This window comes from Macaca mulatta, chromosome 16 (genome assembly GCF_049350105.2).
Source record: "Macaca mulatta isolate MMU2019108-1 chromosome 16, T2T-MMU8v2.0, whole genome shotgun sequence".
Lineage (NCBI taxonomy): Eukaryota > Metazoa > Chordata > Mammalia > Primates > Cercopithecidae > Macaca > Macaca mulatta.
Window position 1 is genome coordinate 88674385 of NC_133421.1, and position 18556 is coordinate 88692940.

An 18556-nucleotide genomic window follows, 5' to 3' on the forward strand; every position below is an offset into this window, starting at 1 on the left:
CCCCTGTCCTGTCTCCAGTTGAGGTCTTTCTTGGCCAGTGCCTGCCTCCCTGGCACCTGTGATTTCAGTGATGGGGATTCTTCCATGTGTCCCCTGGAGTGACCTCCTCTGTTCCTGTGAATTCACCAGACACACTAAAGACACCAGCTCAGCCCTGACCTCTCACCTGAGCACCTCCTTACCAAGTCATCCAGATGGCTCCCCAGGGATGAGCAGTAACAAAACGGGTACCTGGGTGCCCAGCACACGTCAGGTAATGTTCTAAGACCCTTGCGCATACCCAGTCACTTACCGTTCACTGCAGTCCTGGGATGAGCTCTGCGATTAGCTTCCTTTTGCAGACAAGGACACTGAAGCACAGCAAAGTTAGGTTATTTACCTAAGGACGTGCAGCTGGATGGGGACAGAGCCAGGACTGGGCTTGCAGTGGCTTCAGATCCCACCTTTCTGACCACGGCGCTCGTGCTCTTGGAGCGCCTTGAGACTGTGGGACAAGGCGGACCGAAGATGCAGTTTCCAGACGGGCTCCCCTGGCGGGCGACTCCCGTGCGTACGCCCAGCATCCTGCGCAGGAGCTCTCGTGGCCGGGCCTCTGCCAACAGTCGGCAAACAGACCAGAGACAGAAGACAACTACAGTCCCTCAGACACTTTATTGTTTACAAAACAGAGGATCCCATAGGGAAGGAACACAATCATTGTGCTGACAGCAGCAGACAGCGAGGGAGAGAAGAAAGGTGGGCTTTAAAGTAATCGCAAATCGCAAATCACTGCCTGTGTGGTGAGAGGCTGCTTCCGGGCACCTGGCCTGTGGCTCAGGGGTTGACACGAATACATCAGCAAGGCCTCAAAATCCAGCACAGCCCTGAGTCTCACAACCTTCCTGACTGCGGCTCTACTTTAAATGGCCCGGCCTAGACATCAAGGACAACGATCTGGGAGGCGGGCCAGAGAGACGGCCAGGCAAAGTCAGCACAGACTTGGGGCTTCCAGGCTGTGCCCGGTGACAGCTGAGCTCTTCGGAAATGGGTCACATTCAGCGTTCACTTCCTTCGCTTCCTCCGCTACCTATGACACAGCAGGGGAAAGAGACCACCAGTGCGAGAGGGGTCCCTCCTGGCTGCCCTCCTCGCAGCTGTGCTTGAGTTTCAAAAGGCGAGAGAGGTTTGTGAGGGACCGGCACAGGGACAGCCAGAGCCGGCACCCTCTGGCCCACCGTGGCACCTCTGACGATTGAGGTGTGGGGGTGGGAGTAAGGGTGGGGGTCGGGGTGAGGTAGTGCTGTGGGGAGGGCACTGTGATGATGGAAATGTCCCTTCTCAGCCTGGGTCGTGCCTAACCTCGGTCTCAGATCCCACTCTGCCTTCGCCCTGGACTGCTGAGAAGACACTCCAGCGAAGCCGAGGCCCAGCCAACGCTCATGTGAAGTTTCCATGGAGAAGAGGCTGCAAAACTCCCACTGGAAGAGGAGAAATAAAGGCCAAGGAAAGAAACCCCAGGGAAGTGACAGGCCTCGATCACAGACCCTAGGCAGGGAATAGAAAATTCAAGTCATTCATAGAAGTCTTGAAAGGCATGACGATTTCTGACAGTTGCTAGAAAAAGGCAATGTTTTCTTTATCTTTGTATCCGTTGGCCAAGAACTCTGAAATTTGACACTTGCTTCACCACCTGTCACTGCTTCCTTACAATCTCCCCCACTGCTGCAGCAGGCTGGGTAACTACAGGACCTTGCTCTGTGTGATCAGATTTGGTGATTCCATTTTACAAGAAAGGAAACTGCTTTAATGAAAGCAGGTTAATAATTAAAACTTCAAAATGCTGCACAGCCACAGAATTTTCCTGAAGGGAGAAAGTGGTCACTGGCCATATGATGCGGAGATGGTTTCATCTGAGGCCTGAGAACCAACAGATGGGCCTGCACCCTGGCCTGTGCAGCTGTGGGCAGATGTGTCCCCAGGGGCCTGCCCTCGCTCGTGGCCACGCAATACCCTACAACATAAACATTTTCTTTTCCAAGGATCTGCAGGGGTGGACATGATGCTCCAGGCTCAGAGTAGGAAGAAAAGCGGGTGACCTGGGGTTCCCAGCAAACAGGTCCACCTCATGCTCACTGCGTTCTTAGGGTGAGGCATAGTGCCTGACATATGGTAGGAGCTCCAGGGATATTTACTGAACAAAAGAACACAGGAAAGAGAAGAAAGGAGGTTGGATGGAAGAAAGGGCCTGGCCCGTTCCGCAGGCCTTGAGTCAATGCCTGAAGTGACCGACCTCACCATCAGATCGCAGCATGGAGAGCCGTTCAGACCGCGGCCTCCGTGGGGCCTGGGAGTCCAGTGCCCACGTCCCTGCCCAGCCTGGGACCGGGCTCCCTGTCCAGGCCTCCAACCCAGGCACAGTTCCAAAAAGAACAAAACAAAACAAAGCTGGTTTTTATAAAAGCTGAGTCCTGATGGCCTTGCTCAGCGTCTCCGTTTTGAGTTAAATGAACTCGATGCCTTCGTATTTCACGCTTCCGATCTTGGTCTCCGGCAGGAGGAAGCGCCCGTCCAGCGTGAAGGCCATGATGTAGGTGGCCACTCTGCCACTGTCCTCCTCGGACTTGAGGGCCACAATGATCTGGTCATCAGTGTTGGGGATGAACTTGAAGGACGAAAAGCCGTGAGTGGGGACCACTGCCCCCACGTGGCTCACAGCGATGTCGCCAAAGTCGGGGGAGGAGCTCAGCAGCAGGTTGGCGCCCTTACGCTCGTCGTCCTTCTCGCTGTAGCGCTCCTGGCTGGCACGGCGCGGCAGGAAGAACCAGCGCTGCAGCGTGTCACTCCAGCAGGCAGACTCATGGATGAGGTAGCCTGGGAACCGGGTGACTGTGGGTCAGACACGCATGCAGCCTGGCGTGCCCAGCCCCATGCCATCAGGCCGTGCGCAGCAGCAGGCATGGGGCTGCGACCACCAGGGCTCGCCAGCCCACAGCAACCCGTCCCTCCCTGCTCTGCAGGCTTCTGGAGGGTTTTGTGTTCTCGGTTATCCCACGCAGGGAACCTGCAGCACCCCCTCCCCTGAAGCCTCCTCCCGTTCCCCCAAGAGCTGCCTGCGAGCTGCATCAGGAATCTCAGGGATTCCAGCTCATCAGCGCCTCCTCGGGGCTGATCCAGAGGAGCCCAAGGAAAGGGAACAAACCCCCATTGGACGTGGGGAGGGATCGGATGGGGAGGCTGCCTTGAGGCTGCAAGGAAGAGGAGACAGCGTCTGGGGCCCAAGGCACAGACTCAGTCACTTCCTCCTGAACCTCAGGCACCTAAGGCCTACTCCATCCTGACTAAGGGGAGGCCAAAGTGCTGCCGGCCCTATGTTGGTGTGAGGCACCATGGCCCAGCACCAGGGGTGGGGACAGGGCCTGATCCAGCAGTGCAGACAACGAGGCCACAGGCGGGAATGCGGGGAGGCCAGCTGCTGGGGTGAGTGGGACAGGAAAGAGAAAACGGCTCATTTGCCGCCAGAATCCACTGGCCTGAGGGGAGCCACCATCAGAGGCAACCAAAATCACTAAAATCAAGCAAGAAACGGGCCTTGGAGGCTGGGTGCAGTGGCTCGCGCCCATAATCCCAGCACTTTGGGAGGCCGAGGCAGGTGGATCACCGGATTACCTGAAGTCAGGAGTTCGAGACCATCCTGGGCAACATGGTGAAACCCTGTCTCCACTAAAAAGACAAAAATTAGCCGGGCATGGTGGTGCACACCAGTAGTCCCAGCTACTGTGGAGGCTGAGGCAGAAGAATCATTTGAACCCAGGAGGTGGAGGTTGCAGTGAGCTGAGATCGCGCCACTCCACTCCAGCCTGCGTGACAGAGCGAGACTTTGTCTAAAATAAAAAAGCATCTTGGAGGCAAATGCAGGAGGAAGCAGGTTCCCAGTGAGCGGGCTGTGGAACCCATGCTGTGGGCTGGGGCAGGCGTCTCTCACCTGGCGGCCGGATGCCAGCGGCGGCCCGCAGAGCATTGTAGTTGGACACCCAGTTCTCGTGGTCCACGCTGCCCTTGTAGCCTACCACCTTCACCCACTCCGGGTTCTCATTCACCACGTCGCCCGTGGTGGTCGTCCACTCCTTGCCCAGGCCACCCACGTACAGATGCTCGTCCTTCACTGCCAGCCACTCGGCCTTGAAGCCTGGTCAAGCAGAGCAGCGTCCTTAGGCCCTGCGCCTGGCTCCTGCCCAGGGCCGGTCGGCTGCCCTCCCCACAGCTCCTGAAGGTTCAGTGACTACTCTCAAGTCACCTCTGATCCCCAACTCCCCGCTCCTCAAGCCGTAATCCCCAACCTCAGGATTATCCTTACAGGGTAGAAAAGCTGAAAAGTGGCAGCACTCTGAAGGGGCGCGCGTGTCCCAGGGGTGTGCGTGTGCTGCCCTCGGCCACACCTGAGCTCTCACGGAGCATCACTCTAACGCCAGTGGCCGGAGAGGGGCGTGGTGCTGGGGCTCCCAGTCTTCCTTCCAGTGGATTTGTTCAGAAGCTGTTTTTGCTTTTAAACTGATTTATTTAAAATAAGCCTAACTTTGAAGGCTGCCACAGTTCAGGCTGTGTGGGAGCCTGTGTTCTTCCAATGTATTCTTATCATCCCTACACCCTGGTGTTCTAACTTTTGTTTGTTTTCCCCAAATTTTGCCAGCTTCTTGCCCCTGAGAGCTGGAGCTGTGCCCCCTGAACTGCCCGAGACCACAGCGGCTTCTCTGCAGGGCCCTGGAGGGACCTGCCATCTCCTGGGCCCCTTGTGCAACGAGACATTCTCCACCCCGGGTCTTTTGTCCCTCCCGGATGACCTGAGCGCAGCCCAACCCCAACGCTCCCTTTACCCCGCTCTCCTCCCCATCCAAGGGAAGGACAGAACTACAGTAGGGTTGCCTAAAACCCTGACAAGTGCAAGGCAAGAAGTAGGCGACCAACACTTTGATACCTCAGGTGAGGTCGGTCCCCTGCCCAGCCCTGGGCAAACACTGAAGATTTTCTCACCGGGTGTGGCGAGGGCCTGGCCGGCCATGAACTGCGTGGGCCGTTGTTTAGTGCAGTTCCTCCTTGACCTCAGAAAGCCTGCGGTGGCATTCAGCTTTCTAGAAGGTGGGGATCCACTGCCAGCTCAGACAAACGGAGCTCAGAGGATCTGGCAGCTCCTCTGCCAGCGTCCTTGGCGCCTCCCCAGCTCCTCCCTGGAGGAAGACACTGGCCACCGTGCCTACCCAAAGCCTGTCCCTGCCCTGTGGAAGCAGCACCTCCTTCCTGGTGAACAAAAAGGCTGGCAGCAGGCTCCACTCCAGGAGGGTTGCTGCAGTTCACGCGTGCCCTGCCCCTGCTGGGGTTCAGGGAGAGGAGGGCTGGGCAGCAGGTTACCCTTCAGTAACATGAAACCAAAGTCTGGGTTTTGAGTGAGAACCATCTGACCCCATGGCTTTCAAGGTAAGGCTCCTGGTGGGTACATCCCAGTGTGATCTTGAGAACCTTTGAAGGTGTAAAAAGGGCTGTGTTCTCAGAGGCTCTCAGAGCAGCAGCGGATACAGCCTAAAACATCCTGGACAGATTCCCCACGTCTCCCGCAGGCCTCTAGCAATCAGCTCTTACTCCTAGAAACCGCTCAGTGTGAAGTGACAGTAGGCTACACTCCTGGCTCATGGTAAGGGGGCCACAGGTCAGAGCAAGAGGGAGAAGTGCTCCCTCACCACGTCGCTGGCTTCTGGGTGTGTGCCTATGTTTCCCAGCCAGGCCCTGAGCCCCACTCCCCACCCACACCTCCATAGAAACCTCAGGGTCCAGTTACCTTTCTCCACGGTGCCGTCGCCGTCGGACAGAATCACCCAGGGCACGGCTTTGCTGCCTTCGATCTGGTAGACGACCCCCGTCCGGTCATCCACGGAGTAGAGTTTCCCATTGAAGACAATCAGGTCGGAGAGCTCCATGCCTCTCCCCTTCTCCGCCAGGTGGGACTCCAGGACCCCATGGTCTTTGTCCCACTCCACGGCCACCTTGTCCCCACTGTCTGACAGGGTCAGGTAGCCCTTTTTCAGGTAACTGAACCAGGTGTTTTCCTCCTGGGCCCTTGACTCTGTGTCCAGGTCTGCGATAACTGCGATTCGGTAGCGAATCCCAGCCGGTGTCCTTTGCGGGGGAGACAGGGGGTAGGTGTCATTGTACCAGCTGGCGGGCACCTGGCTGAGCCTCCAGTTGTGTGCATTGTGGGTGGGGGGCCTGCCGGGGCCCGGGCGGTGAGAGCAGAGCAGCCAGAGGATGGCGGCACTCACAAAGGACGGCAGGATCACCCTCCAGCGGGGGCGGAAGCGGGGGTCCGCGGCCTTGGTCATGGACGCCAGCACAGGAAGGCCCCCCACACTTATCCGGAGGGAGTGCATAGACTCATTCCATTCCGAGTGCTCAGACGGCTGCACGGGCATCAGCGTGACAGTCAGGCGGGACCTGCACAGCCAGGGAGGGAGGAGAGAAGTCAGCGCCCCCACAAGCACAGTCACGTCTCAGTTCCTGAAGCTGCAGGCGCTGGAGGCTGACTTTTCCGGAAGAAACAGTATTGCCCTACTTTGTGGCCATTCTTACTCCCTTATCTTTGCTTGCTTTCATTCGGCAAGACGTGAAGTCTTTCCAGAGCAAAATTATTCCACCTCCCCTGTCCCAGGTGGCAAGGTGGGAAGCTGAGTGAGAGAAGGAAGTTCCATGCAGGCTGGTGCTCTGTGGTCCCTCTAGAGAGAAGTGCAGGGGAGTCAGGCAGGAGGGGAAGGTTGACGGGTTGAGGTGGGATAGGATCACAGACAGGGTACATACAGGTCTGTATTTTACTCAAATGCCACCTCATCCAAGAAGCCCTCCCTGACTGCCCTGCCGACATCACCCTCCGTCCCTGGGTCCTTGGCCCTTGTCCCCACCTGACGTCAGAGTATTGTATACAGTTACTGGTCTGTTTGTTTCTGTCTCCACCTCTGTATCCTGGCTCCTAGAACACTACCTGGCCTGGAGCAGACAGATGTGCAGTAAAGTGAAGGAGTCTCCACTTCCTCTGGGTTAGGCTCCTGAAGCATTTGAATACAAAACAGATCCAGACCAAATAAAAACCCTCCTTCTTTTTTGTATCTGTTATTGTTTTAGGCAGTGTCTGTCCGCTGGTGCCTTTATATTAATGCAAATGACTGCAGGGACCAGAGTCTGAGCGGCTCGGGCTGCCTGGAGGCCAGTGTGTCTGTGCCTTGGCTCCAAAGAACTGCTGGGCTCAATGTGCAGCCAAGCCAGGCTGCAGGCCTCTCCCAGGTCCCCCGCCACCCCAGGCGTGGCTCTGTGGCAGAGTCCTGGGGTCAGGATGCTGGTGGCGGCCAGGAACTGCAGCCCCTCACTGCTGCCGCCAACCCCACTTCCTGGGCATACAGCATGATGGCTCAGTGCAGCCACAGGGCGCCAGGCCCGCATCTACGCCGCCTTGGTGAGAGCTGCTTGTCTCTGGACAGCCGCCAAGTACCACAATGGGGCGTGGGGAGATGGCTCCCGGTGCTCCGGTTCCATATCTCGGCCCTCCAACTATAACCCAGTGAATCCTGGCCTGAGAAGCTTCCCTGGCTGGGTCCTCCTTGAGAAAATAACAAAGCAGCAAACGTGTGCCTTTATGGGCAGACGCTGTCCTCCCTGCCAGGGTGCCTGGGAAGGGCTGGGGGACTCCAGTGGCTCTGTGCAATTCTGGGCCCTAAATAGGTGGACCATGAGGCCCTGGTGCACGGCAGCCAGCGACAGACACCCCCACCAGAGGCACCTCCTTCTCCACGCTGCAGGCTGCTTGGCTGAGAAGATGCAAAAACAGGGTGACAGTTCCACATGGAACTTTCAGACAGTCTTAGGTTTTAGCCCCAGGGTCAGGTTCAAGGAGTGAACAAGGCACATATGTGGGGCCTGCTGCTCAGAGTGAGCCTCCCAACAGCAGAGGGCGCCACCAGCAGTTCCTCCGGGCCAGCAGGGAAGACTCCATGCTCCCTTTAAGGAGCAGGCCTCTCAGGACCCCCTGAGGGGGTCACAGGGCTGGTCACAGGGCTGGTCACCGGGGCCTTCCTGGCAGCAAGGCTGAAGTTCCCAGTGCTGGACATCCTCCTCTGACCACGCCCAGGCCCTGCCCCTCCCTGTTCCTTTTCTAGCCCCAAGGCTTCGAAACCCCGGCCAGGCCCAAGAGTCTCTGCTGAGCTCTGAATTACTCCGTCTTACCTCCTATGCAATTCCTACCTACATTCCTTTCTTCTTTTTTTTTTTGAGACAGGGCCTCGCTCTGTCGCCCAGGCTGGATTGCAGTGGCGTGATCATGCTCACTGCAGCCTCAACCCCTGAGGCTCAAGCGATCCTCCCACCTCAGCCTCCCAAGTAGCTGGGACTACAGGCATGTGCCACTATGCACAGCTAATCTTTTTTTTTTTTTTTTTTTTTTCCTTTTGAGACAGAGTTTTCCTCTTGTTGCCTAGGCTGGAGTGCAATGGTGCAATCTCGGCTCACTGCAACCTCTGCCTCCCAGGTTCAAGCGATTCTCCTGCCTCAGACTCCCTAGTAGCTGGGATTACAGGCATGCACCACCACGCCTGGCTAATTTTGCATTTTTAGTAGAGATGGGGTTTCTCCATGTTGGTCAGGCTGGTCTCAAACTCCCGACCTCAAGTGATCCACCTGCCTTGGCCTCCCACAGTGCTGGGATTACAGGTGTGAGCCACTGCACCTGGTGCACAGCTAATTTTCAATTTTTTTATAGAGATGAGGCCTCGTTATATTGTCCAGGCCGGTCTTGAACTGCTGGGCTCAAGTGATCCTCCTGTCTTAGCCTCCCAGAGTGCTGGGATTACAGGTGCGAGCACTCACACTCCCACCTACCTGCATTTCTGACATGTGTCTTAGACATTTCAAGACTCGAGTCCCATGCAGCTCTTCCCTCAAGCCTACCTGCTCCTCATCTCCCCTCGGGAAGGGCAGTGGGGATGGGTGGCCACCATGTCCACAGTGGTCTGGTTCAAGCTCTCTCGGGACCCTGGGAGATGTGCTTTTCTGTGTGGATATTACACTTCGATAAAAACATAAGGCACTGCTGCCACGAAAAACCTGACTGGCCTCATCCTCCATTTTCCTTCCTCGGCACTGACTCCGTGGGCAGGTTCTGTCCTCTTCCATGGCCCTTCCTCACCATGCCATGCTGGCTGCCTCCCTCCACCCATCAGCTGCCTCTCCGCCCCTGACATTCCCCTACCCCCCCCATGAAGTTGCTATGCCAGCTGCCCCCCACCAACATCCCCTGACACTCCCTCTCGCCACCTGCCATGAAGTGGCATCCATCAGATGGCACACTCCCAGCTTCAGCGGCTTCCTCAGCTCCTGGGGTGAACCCACTCTGCTCTGCTCCCGCTCAGCCCTCACACTGCACCATCTCCTCTGCCTGCCGGCTGGCTACATGTACCTCCTTCTGTCCCCTGACCACACTGGCCCTGGCAGAGCCTGCAGTTCCCCCTGCCTGGAACAGTCGGGCCTGCTCTTCCCACCGGCGGCTCGGTCTCTCCTACAGGGCATCAGCTCCCTGGGAAGACTCGCCTACTCACCCTCCCTCCCATGCGGCTCCGGCTCTCCCACCGCCCCTGCCTGGCTAGGTGATTATTTCTGCTCCCAGGGCAGGAACCTGGCCACTGTCAGAGCCCCAGCACCTGAACGCACTGCCAGGCAGGAAGCAGATGATCTGCGCACACTGGCTGAAGGCAAAGAGATGCCAGGTGGGCCATTAGCCACTTCTTCAACAGCCCCTCTGCATTCTGCCGGGGCCCACCTCAGTCATACTGTGAACCTGTGGCCTGGATCAAGCTGATCAGCTGCCACATCTGAGCTGCAGGCTCAGGAAGACGCTGCCTGCCGGCATAGAACGACGGTGCCTGCCGACACAGAACGACGCTGCCTGCCGACACGGAACGACGGTATGTACCGGCATAGACTGCTGTCAGACATTGTGATGTGTCGTCGTCACCAGCCCCTGGAACCCCCATATTCTTCCCTGTTCAACTCCCCCAGCACTCCAGAGAGCCACTGTCCTCACCTTCGCCATTCCTGTCAAATCTCCGGCCCACTTCTCCCAGGAGACCACTCTGCGGCCACCTTCAGCAGCCGAGGCCCCTGGGTGGGGCCCACACGTGCCACTCAGGTCAGTTCCCCAGGCTGCCGGGCACCTGCTCTTCTGGTTCCTCCCTTCCATCCATAGGCCACCCAAGTCGCCCACCTTGTCACCATTTTACCTCCAGACCCTACACTCCCACAGACACTCAACTGCTACTGAATGGCAAATCTGCGAAAGAATGAACACCCTTCCCTGAGTCCCCGGCACCTCTGTCCCTTCCCACCCCTGCCCAGGCCCCCTCGCCCACCATGGTGCAAAAGCATCCACACCCACACCCTCTCCTTCCCTCTCGGCTAATCCTCAGAGGCAGCCGCCGGAAGCCTTCACCAGCGGCAAATCCAGTGAGCACATCCTGCGTGTCCCTCCTCAAGGAAGGGAGGTGCTCTCTGCGGCCTCCCCAGGCAGGTCTTCTCAGCCCCTAGTGCTGGCAGCCCAATGACCTCTCCCAGGGCCTGCCCTCCCTCTAACGTGAAGACCCCTATGCCTTTCTAGCCTGCCCCAGTCTCTCAGCCTCCTCATCTGATATCCACCGCACGCCAGGACCTCCTCAGGAACTCCCTGTCCTGGCTCCAGCGCTCCCAGCCCTCAGGAGCCATCCTGGGAAGCAATTCATCCTAGCCCTCCTTCCTCCCCAGCCCCATGTGTCCCACCCAGCTCTAGACTCGGCTCCCTTCTCCCCATCCACACAGCCTTTGCTCCAGTTCCGTCTCATCCTGATGACTGAGTCTTGGTCTAATGATCTAGACCAAGCTTGCCCAACATGCGGCCCAATACAAATTCATAAACTTTCTTAAAACATGATGAGATGAGATTTTTTTGTTAAGCTCATCAGCTATCAGTGGATTTTATGTGTGGCCCAAGACAATTCTTCTTCCAGTGTGGCCCAGGGAAGCCAAAAGATTGGACACCCCGATCTAGACCATCTCGGCTCAGCCAAGGGACTGCTCTTGGCCTCAGTTTACTTCCCTGAGCCATGCTGACGGCCATGCCGGATGCTCAGGTTAGAGAACTTTGCACAGAGGCTGACCGCTACTGCTTCTCACTCACTCTACAAGTACCCTCTCGCCTGCTGGGAGGGTTGCAAACTACCACCTGTGGGCCAAATCCAGTCTCCCGCCTGCTGTGTAGATGCGGCCTGTGTGGCCTGGTGTGTAGATGCGGCCTGGTATGTAGAGGCAGCCTGCTGTGTAGATGCGGCCTGCTGTGTAGATGTGGCTGATTAAAGCCGGCTAGGACTCCTCCTTGGCATGCTGATTCTGGCTACACCGTTGAGTGGTCCCAACAGACTGTGGAGGCTGAGAATATCGACTCCCTGTCCCTTGACAGATCCCTGGTCAAGACCATCTCAAATCACCCTCCACAAAACTGACAGAATGATTTTTCCAAAGCAAACCTGGATTCACACTCTAGTAGATCCCAGTGCCTTCCATAAAGGACAAACGCCTCAGCCTGCAGAGAAAGCCTCACTGGGTTTTTCCGGCTGTCCTCCCGGGAGCGGGACCTCCCAGGTCGCTGTGCAACCTGCACGCCTTCCCATTCCAGACTCCTGGCGTCTACACTGCGGCACATGCTCCCCACCCGGGAGGCTCATGTCCTCTGACCACATGGAACCAGAGGTGTCCTGAGTCCCTGCGTCTCTGCCCCTCTGGGGAACAGTGTGACAGAGGCAGGGCCTTTCCTCCAGGAGCTCAGCACAGTGCGGGAGACAGACTTTGAACAGTCCCATGTGGTCAGTGCTACCTCGAGGTCACGCTGATTCCCCAGAGCTAACAGAGGGGCAGCGATGCCAGGGACTCAGACGCCTTTGATTAAACAAGGGACTGACTGCTTCTAGTGACAAGAGAACTCTGTGTACCTTCCAGAAAATTCCTTTAACTTCAGCACCAGAACACCTTTCCTTGGGCTTCATCTCTCCTTTAGGACCCCAAGGAATTACTTTTATTTTGCACAAAAGTTTCAAATCAGATGCCTTTGCCACAGCCCATGCTGGTGTATGAGCTACCACTGACTGCCTGGGGTGCTGGGCTGTGGCGCCTGCTGCAGGCAAGAGTTTGCATGTTCTTTAAAAAGTGGGGTTCTTTTTTGGGGGTGGGGGATACGGGAGTTCTTTTGTTTGTTGCCAGCCAGAAACAACAGAAATGAACCAGACACAGGATGGACAAAGTCCTTTCCAGAAAGGGCCCATGTGAAGCTTCTCCCTACACCCCTCAAAGCTTTAAGCAGCTTAAATGCTGGCTTCATTGTGAAAAGTTTCACATCCTCAGTGCCTGCAGAGTAATGGTTTTAGATAATCAGCAACAAGAGGACTCAGGAACTACAGCAAAGTCACAGGTTCGGTGGCCAGCCAGCCTCTCCTGTTCAGTGGGGCTGCAATCAGTTATCTCCCAGGCTCAGGGGCCTACAACAGGACCCCTGCTGCTGCCTGGAGAGCACTCACAGGAGTGACAGCCCTCTGGAAGGCTCTCAAGGCACCATGGAGGCATCTGTCCATCCCACAGGACACTCCCAGAATTAGGCAGCGGGGAGTTAGGGAGAGGGGAGTTAGGGAGAGGGGAGTTAGGCAGAGGGGAGTTAAGGAGCGGGGAGTTAGGGAGAGGGGAGTTAGGGAGAGGGGAGTTAGGCAGAGGGGAGTTAAGGAGCGGGGAGTTAGGGAGAGGGGAGTTAGGGAGAGGGGAGTTAGGGAGAGGGGAGTTAGGGAGAGGGGAGTTATGGAGAGGGGAGTTAGGCAGAGGGGAGTTAGGGAGAGGGGAGTTAGGGAGAGGGGAGTTATGGAGAGGGGAGTTAGGCAGAGGGGAGTTAGGGAGAGGGGAGTTAAGGAGCGGGGAGTTAGGGAGTAGAGAGTTATGGAGAGGGGAGTTAGGGAGTGGAGAGTTATGGAGAGGGGAGTTAGGGAGAGGGGAGTTAGGGAGAGGGGAATTAGGGAGAGGGCAATTAGGCACAGGGGAGTTAGAGAGTGGGGAGTTAGGGAGAGGGGAGTTATGGAAGGGGGAGTTAAGGAGAGGGGAGTTAGGGAGAGGGGAGTTAGGGAGAGGGGAGTTAGGGAGTGGGGAGTTAGGGAGAGGGGAGTTAAGGAGAGGGGAGTTAGAGAGTGGGGAGTTAGGGAGAGGGGAGTTAAGGAGAGGGGAGTTAGGGAGAGGGGAGTTAGGGAGAGGGGAGTTAGGGAGTGGGGAGTTAGGGAGAGGGGAGTTAGGGAGAGGGGAGTTAGGGAGTGGGGAGTTAGGGAGAGGGGAGTTAAGGAGAGGGGAGTTAGGGAGAGGGGAGTTAGGGAGAGGGGAGTTAGAGAGTGGGGAGTTAGGGAGAGGGGAGTTAAGGAGAGGGGAGTTAGGGAGTAGAGAGTTAGGGAGAGGGGAGTTAGGGAGAGGGGAGTTAGGGAGAGGGGAGTTAGGGAGTGGAGAGTTAGGGAGAGGGGAGTTAGGGAGAGGGCAATTAGGCACAGGGGAGTTAGAGAGTGGGGAGTTAGGGAGAGGGGAGTTAGGGAACAAGGAGTTAGGGAGCAGGGAGTTAGGGAGCGGGGAGTTACGAAGCAGGGAGTTAGGGAAACAGTGTGCTTTTCTCTGTGCACACCCAGGAGGCCTCTCCCTGCTGCTGCCCTTTCCCAGGAGAAGCCACAGGCTCCGGGGCCACCTACCTCCTGAGGCCATCCCCAGGCCTGCCGCTGCACTCTGCGCAAGGCTGTGATGAAGGGAGCAGCGGCTCCCTGGACAGCAGACAGCCAAGAGGGTCTGTTTCTCCAGCGTCCTGCAGGAGTGGAACAGGACAGGTGGCAGAACCAGCAGGTTTACTGAGGGCTGCCAGGCTCCTCCCTTTCAGGATCCAGGCAGGGCAGGAAGCCATAGCATTGTTAAGAGGCCGCCACATCCTAGTCCCCACCTCCTCGGAAGGGACAGGTAGGCAGGTGGCAGGTGCGCCAACCCCCTATCTCTGGAGAAGAGCTACCTTCCTTTCCCTTCCCTCACCCAGAGAGCAGGCAGCAGGCCTCAGAGTGCCCACTGTGTTCACTGCCACAGTACAGGGCAAACCCTGCTGACCTACAGACTCTTCAGCACGGCCAAGGCAGGAGCCAAGGCCTTCAAACACTCGTGCTAACAGCATCTGAGAGAACACGGGTGGTGCATCTCAAAGAAACACTTATTAATGCCTGCTATGGGCCAGACTCCTTGAAAACGTTACCTGATCCCTGCTTCGGCACGTGTGAAGCTACTGTACCTGCAAATTCCACATCAAATCTGCTCGGGCGTGGGCAGCACAAGGAAACCAGGAAGGAAGGAGGTCACAGGGAGTCTGCCCTTTAGGCCATCCCACCTCCACAGACAGCACCCTCCTTAAAGGTCAAGCTCAGGATCTGACTTCTGCACCGGTCCCTAGCCCCTAGTATCTGGCACACGGCAGGCAGCGGGCACCATCCTGTGGGACAGAAGCCTAACACGGGCCATGGGCTGGCTGTACTCCTTTCTCAGGCTCTCGGGGCAACCCATTCCCATGCCTCTTCCAGCTTCCGGAGGCACCCATATTCCTCGCCTGGTGGCCTCTCCTCCCTCTCCAAAGCCCGCCCACTGCACTTCCCTAAGCCTCTTGGCCATCATTTCCCTCTGGCTCTTCTGCTTCCCTCTTCTGTTCTTAAGGCCCCTGTGATTGCACTGGGCTCCCTGGGAAAATCCAGGATCACCTCACTATTTTAAGGTCAGCTGATTAGCAACCTTAGTTCCCCTTTGCCATGTAATGTGACATATTCACGGGCTCAGAAGGTAGGACATGGACATCTCGGGGGGCTGTTCCTCCACCAATCACAGGAGGAAGAGGGGGAATTGCCTCCAGGTTTTTCCAAGGGCCACGACCAGTCACTGTCTATGGGGTGGGCGCACAGCTTCAGAACCCTCTCCGGTTTGCAATTACTGCATTGCAAAGAGGCTGCATCTGCTTAATTTGTATTATCGATGTTACACCTGGAGGAATTTTAGCCAAAAAGTGACCTTCTCAGCTGAAAGGCACACTCCAAACAGCACCACACATCTGGGAAGGTGTCCTTTTCCAGAGTGCATGAGAATAACTGGATGGGATCATTACCCCGTGGACCTGGATCAGGGCTGGACCTGGATCAGGGTTGGCTTTCACACCGTAGCAGCACCTGCGCGAGCCCACCTGCTTACTGCCACCCTCTTACCTCACGCCTTCCTCAGGGCCCGGCTCCTGGGACACAAAGGCTGTATAGCCAGGACTTTCATTCAACCCAGCAAGACCTGCAGAACCATTCTAGGGGGTCCCAGTCTCACCTCTGCCCCACCCCCACATGGTGGCATCACACACTCTTAAGCCTCATTTCAGTGCCTTCTTCACTTCCCATAGAACCATCCCAGAGGACGGGGGGAGCAGTGTTGCCTGGGAACTAGGTGCTCCACTTGACCACTGCACGCATGACAGAGATGAGGAGGGTCCAAAAGTAAAAACAGAACGTCTGCCCAGACTTCTCTATCGCCAGGATGATTTTCTCCTAATTAACCATCTTGATTAAAGTAAAAGGAAAAATCAACATGAACATTCTTAAAAATTAATATAAAAGTTTTTATTATTTATTTATTTTTTATTTTTTTTTTTTTTTGAGACGGAGTCTCGCTGTGTCTCCCAGGCTGGAGTGCAGTGGCGTGATCTCGGCTCACTGCAAGCTCCGCCTCCCGGGTTCACGCCATTCTCCCGCCTCAGCCTCCCAAGTAGCTGAGACTACAGGCACCCGCCACCACGCCCGGCTAGTTTTTTTTTTGTATTTTTAGTAGAGACGGGGTTTCACCATGTTAGCCAGGATAGTCTCGATCTCCTGACCTCGTGATCCACCCGCCTCGGCCTCCCAAAGTGCTGGGATTACAGGCTTGAGCCACCGCGCCCGGCCTAAAAGTTTTTAATTCCCTTGATATTGGCATTTCATAAGAGCTTTCCAGAAAATCTCGACAGTTCAGAATGCACTGAGTGAAAAGAATCAACGCTGTGTCTCCTCAGCATCCCTGGTACCATTCAACAAACAACAGAAAAATGACCTCCTTGTGATAGTACTGACCCATTTCATGACCTGGACAATAGTTCCAACTCTCAGATCTTCTGTTTTTGAAAGAGAAAACACTACAGCATTTATACATCTACCTATCTACCTATATGTTTGCCAGAAAGTACCAAGACTCTGATGACGGGCTATATGTACTTGTGGGAGCCTGCACAGGCACACACACACACACACACACACACCTCGAAAGTCACATCCAGGTGGCAGGGTGATAACACCCACAGGGCAAGGAGAACTGCTCCTACCACACCCTGGGTCTCCTCACACACTCTGCAGCTCAGGGAGGCCCTGCAGACCAGGTGCACAGTGAGAGGCGAGTGAAAACGTTCTGGAGTACCAAGAGCTTTTACACCAACACATTGACTAAGCAGCCACGGGCTAGGAAAATATGGTTATAGCCTAAGGTGAAGAAAGGAGACCTCTGGCGAACAGAAGCGTCAAACCTCAGACTCCCTCCAGTGAGGCATCCCGGGGTCCAGGGGTCCTATCCCGCTGCGAGTGGATGCTTTCCTCTACCACCTTGTGACGTGTCATTCTCTTTTGTGATCAGGTTAATTTGGACATGAAAAAGTGACACTAGAATTTGGTCCCCACACTGCTGCGGTGGCCTCATGACAGTGCCTGGACAAATCCATGCTTCACCTGAGTCCTGGCCGTGAAGATGCTTGGGGCTGCCCCAACAGGAAACCCTTGCCACGTCCAGAGGGGAGAGGGTTGGCTCCTTCAATGTGCCTTTCAGCTGGGGCCTGTGCTCGGATAGAGGGCTCATTGAGGCCGGCAGGGAGGAGCACCTGGGAGGAGCCCCACTGCTGTTCCACAGGCTCCAGCCAGACTGTCCTGCTGAGAGGCCTGGGGTGGGGCTGGAGGGAGGGTCTGCGGCCCAGGCCTGGAGGGACCTTTCTCAGCAAAGCTCCTCAGAGGGAGAGGGAGGAGGAGCTGGGAGACAGCGGATCCTGAAGGGCTGCCGTACCCGCTTCCTTCTAGGAGCCTTCTATGACCGGACACTTGTTTCCAGTCTGGGCCCTTACACTGGAGAGCTAGCCAGATTCACTTGACACCAAGAGATTCACATTCCCAAACCCCCGCTTTGTTGGAAATGTGGTAGGAGAGGCCGTAGGGCATACAACCCCAAGAAAAAAATGAGAAACGGAGCTGGGGCACTAAGAGACTGCTTTTCCAGGGGTCACTAAGGGGGAAAGGTGCCTGGCAGAGGGCTGTGTCTGCTGGAGGCAGATGGAAGAGTGGTCACAGGTGCTCTGTGCCAAACCTAGGGACACAGAGGGCAACAGAAAGACCATTCGGAGGGAGAAGCAAAGGCACCAGGCAACATGGTCTGGCAAGGAGGTGCCATCCTCGAGGATGAGAGAATCCAGACCGGATGGCAGTAGGGGTGTGAGACAGGTGTGGTGGGGAGAGCGAATCATTTGCATGCAGAAAGATGAGAGTGAGTTGTGCTGCCTGGAGGAGGACTCCAAATTGGATGAGGGCAGGGAGAGCAAGGACTGGGATGGGGTGGGGAAGGTGAGCCTGCTACAGGTGTGACAAAGTGCCAGTCAAAGGGAGAAAATTCCCTTATCAGTCCAGAGAGACCCTGCATAGACCAGAGGAGGGGTAACTGAAGTCAGAGGGCGGTGAGGGGGGTCATTCCCAGGAGGGGTGCCCCAAACGAGCCAGAGCGGGGAGGCGTCCCACATGAATCAGAGGGGGATAGTCCCCACACTAATCAGAGCGGGGAGGAGCCCCACACTAAGCAGAGGGGCGAGGTGCCCCATAGTAGTCAGAGCGGGATGGTCCCCAAAGTTATCGGGGGGGGGGCGTCCCACACTAATCTGAGCGGGGATGGGCCACACTAATCAGAGGGGAATGGTCCCCACGCTAGTCCCAGGGAAGAGGTGTCCCAAAAGTCAGAGGGGGTGGTGTCCACCGCCTGTCGGAAGAAGGGGACTTTCCCACAGGTCAGAGAGCAGAGTCCCAGTCCAGTCTGCGAGTCAGGGGACAGAGCTCCCGCACGGGTGGGACGGGAGGGGGGCCTGAGGGGTCACGGGGCGGGACGCGGCGGGAGGCTCCGGGACGGGGACCCGGGCCCGTGACGGGGGCAGGGCGCCGGCGGCCGCGGGCGCAGAGTCACTCACCCGCTGCGGGGCTGGCTCCAGTGCCCGCGGGCGGCGGGGCTCGGCTGCACTAACAGCAGGGACAGAAGACGGCTACCGACTTCCGCCCCGCGCGCGCTCGCCCCGCCTCTGGGCCCACGTTCCCGGCAGCCTCTGCTCTGCGGCTGCGCAGGGACGGCGCGGGGGTTGCTGGGAGCTGTGGTTTTTGTTTCCCGCGCCTGCGCGCTGGAG

At 56.9% G+C, this 18556-nt stretch overlaps 2 protein-coding genes across 5 annotated transcripts; one reads left to right on the forward strand and one right to left on the reverse strand.

Annotated features, from left to right (window-relative positions):
- Nucleotides 1–632: 632 nt before the first annotated feature.
- Nucleotides 633–18427, reverse strand: CANT1 (calcium activated nucleotidase 1). 4 transcript variants are annotated; one of them, XM_015120488.3, is made up of 5 exons: nucleotides 18347–18427; nucleotides 13794–13903; nucleotides 5807–6459; nucleotides 3962–4165; nucleotides 633–2850 (listed from the first exon to the last, which is right to left on the reverse strand). In XM_015120488.3, the coding sequence occupies exons 3-5, from the start codon at nucleotides 6435–6437 to the stop codon at nucleotides 2480–2482; spliced, it is 1206 nt and encodes a 401-aa protein (XP_014975974.1). In that variant the 5' UTR covers nucleotides 6438–6459; nucleotides 13794–13903; nucleotides 18347–18427; the 3' UTR covers nucleotides 633–2479. The 4 variants fall into 4 exon arrangements, with proteins under 4 accessions (XP_014975974.1, XP_077829230.1, XP_001109215.2 ...); XM_077973104.1 differs by having other exon boundaries at nucleotides 5807–6737; XM_001109215.5 differs by lacking the exon at nucleotides 13794–13903.
- Nucleotides 9875–10754, forward strand: LOC144336013 (uncharacterized). The gene is made up of 2 exons (XM_077973115.1): nucleotides 9875–10192; nucleotides 10470–10754. The coding sequence occupies exons 1-2, from the start codon at nucleotides 9971–9973 to the stop codon at nucleotides 10602–10604; spliced, it is 357 nt and encodes a 118-aa protein (XP_077829241.1). The 5' UTR covers nucleotides 9875–9970; the 3' UTR covers nucleotides 10605–10754.
- Nucleotides 18428–18556: the final 129 nt, after the last annotated feature.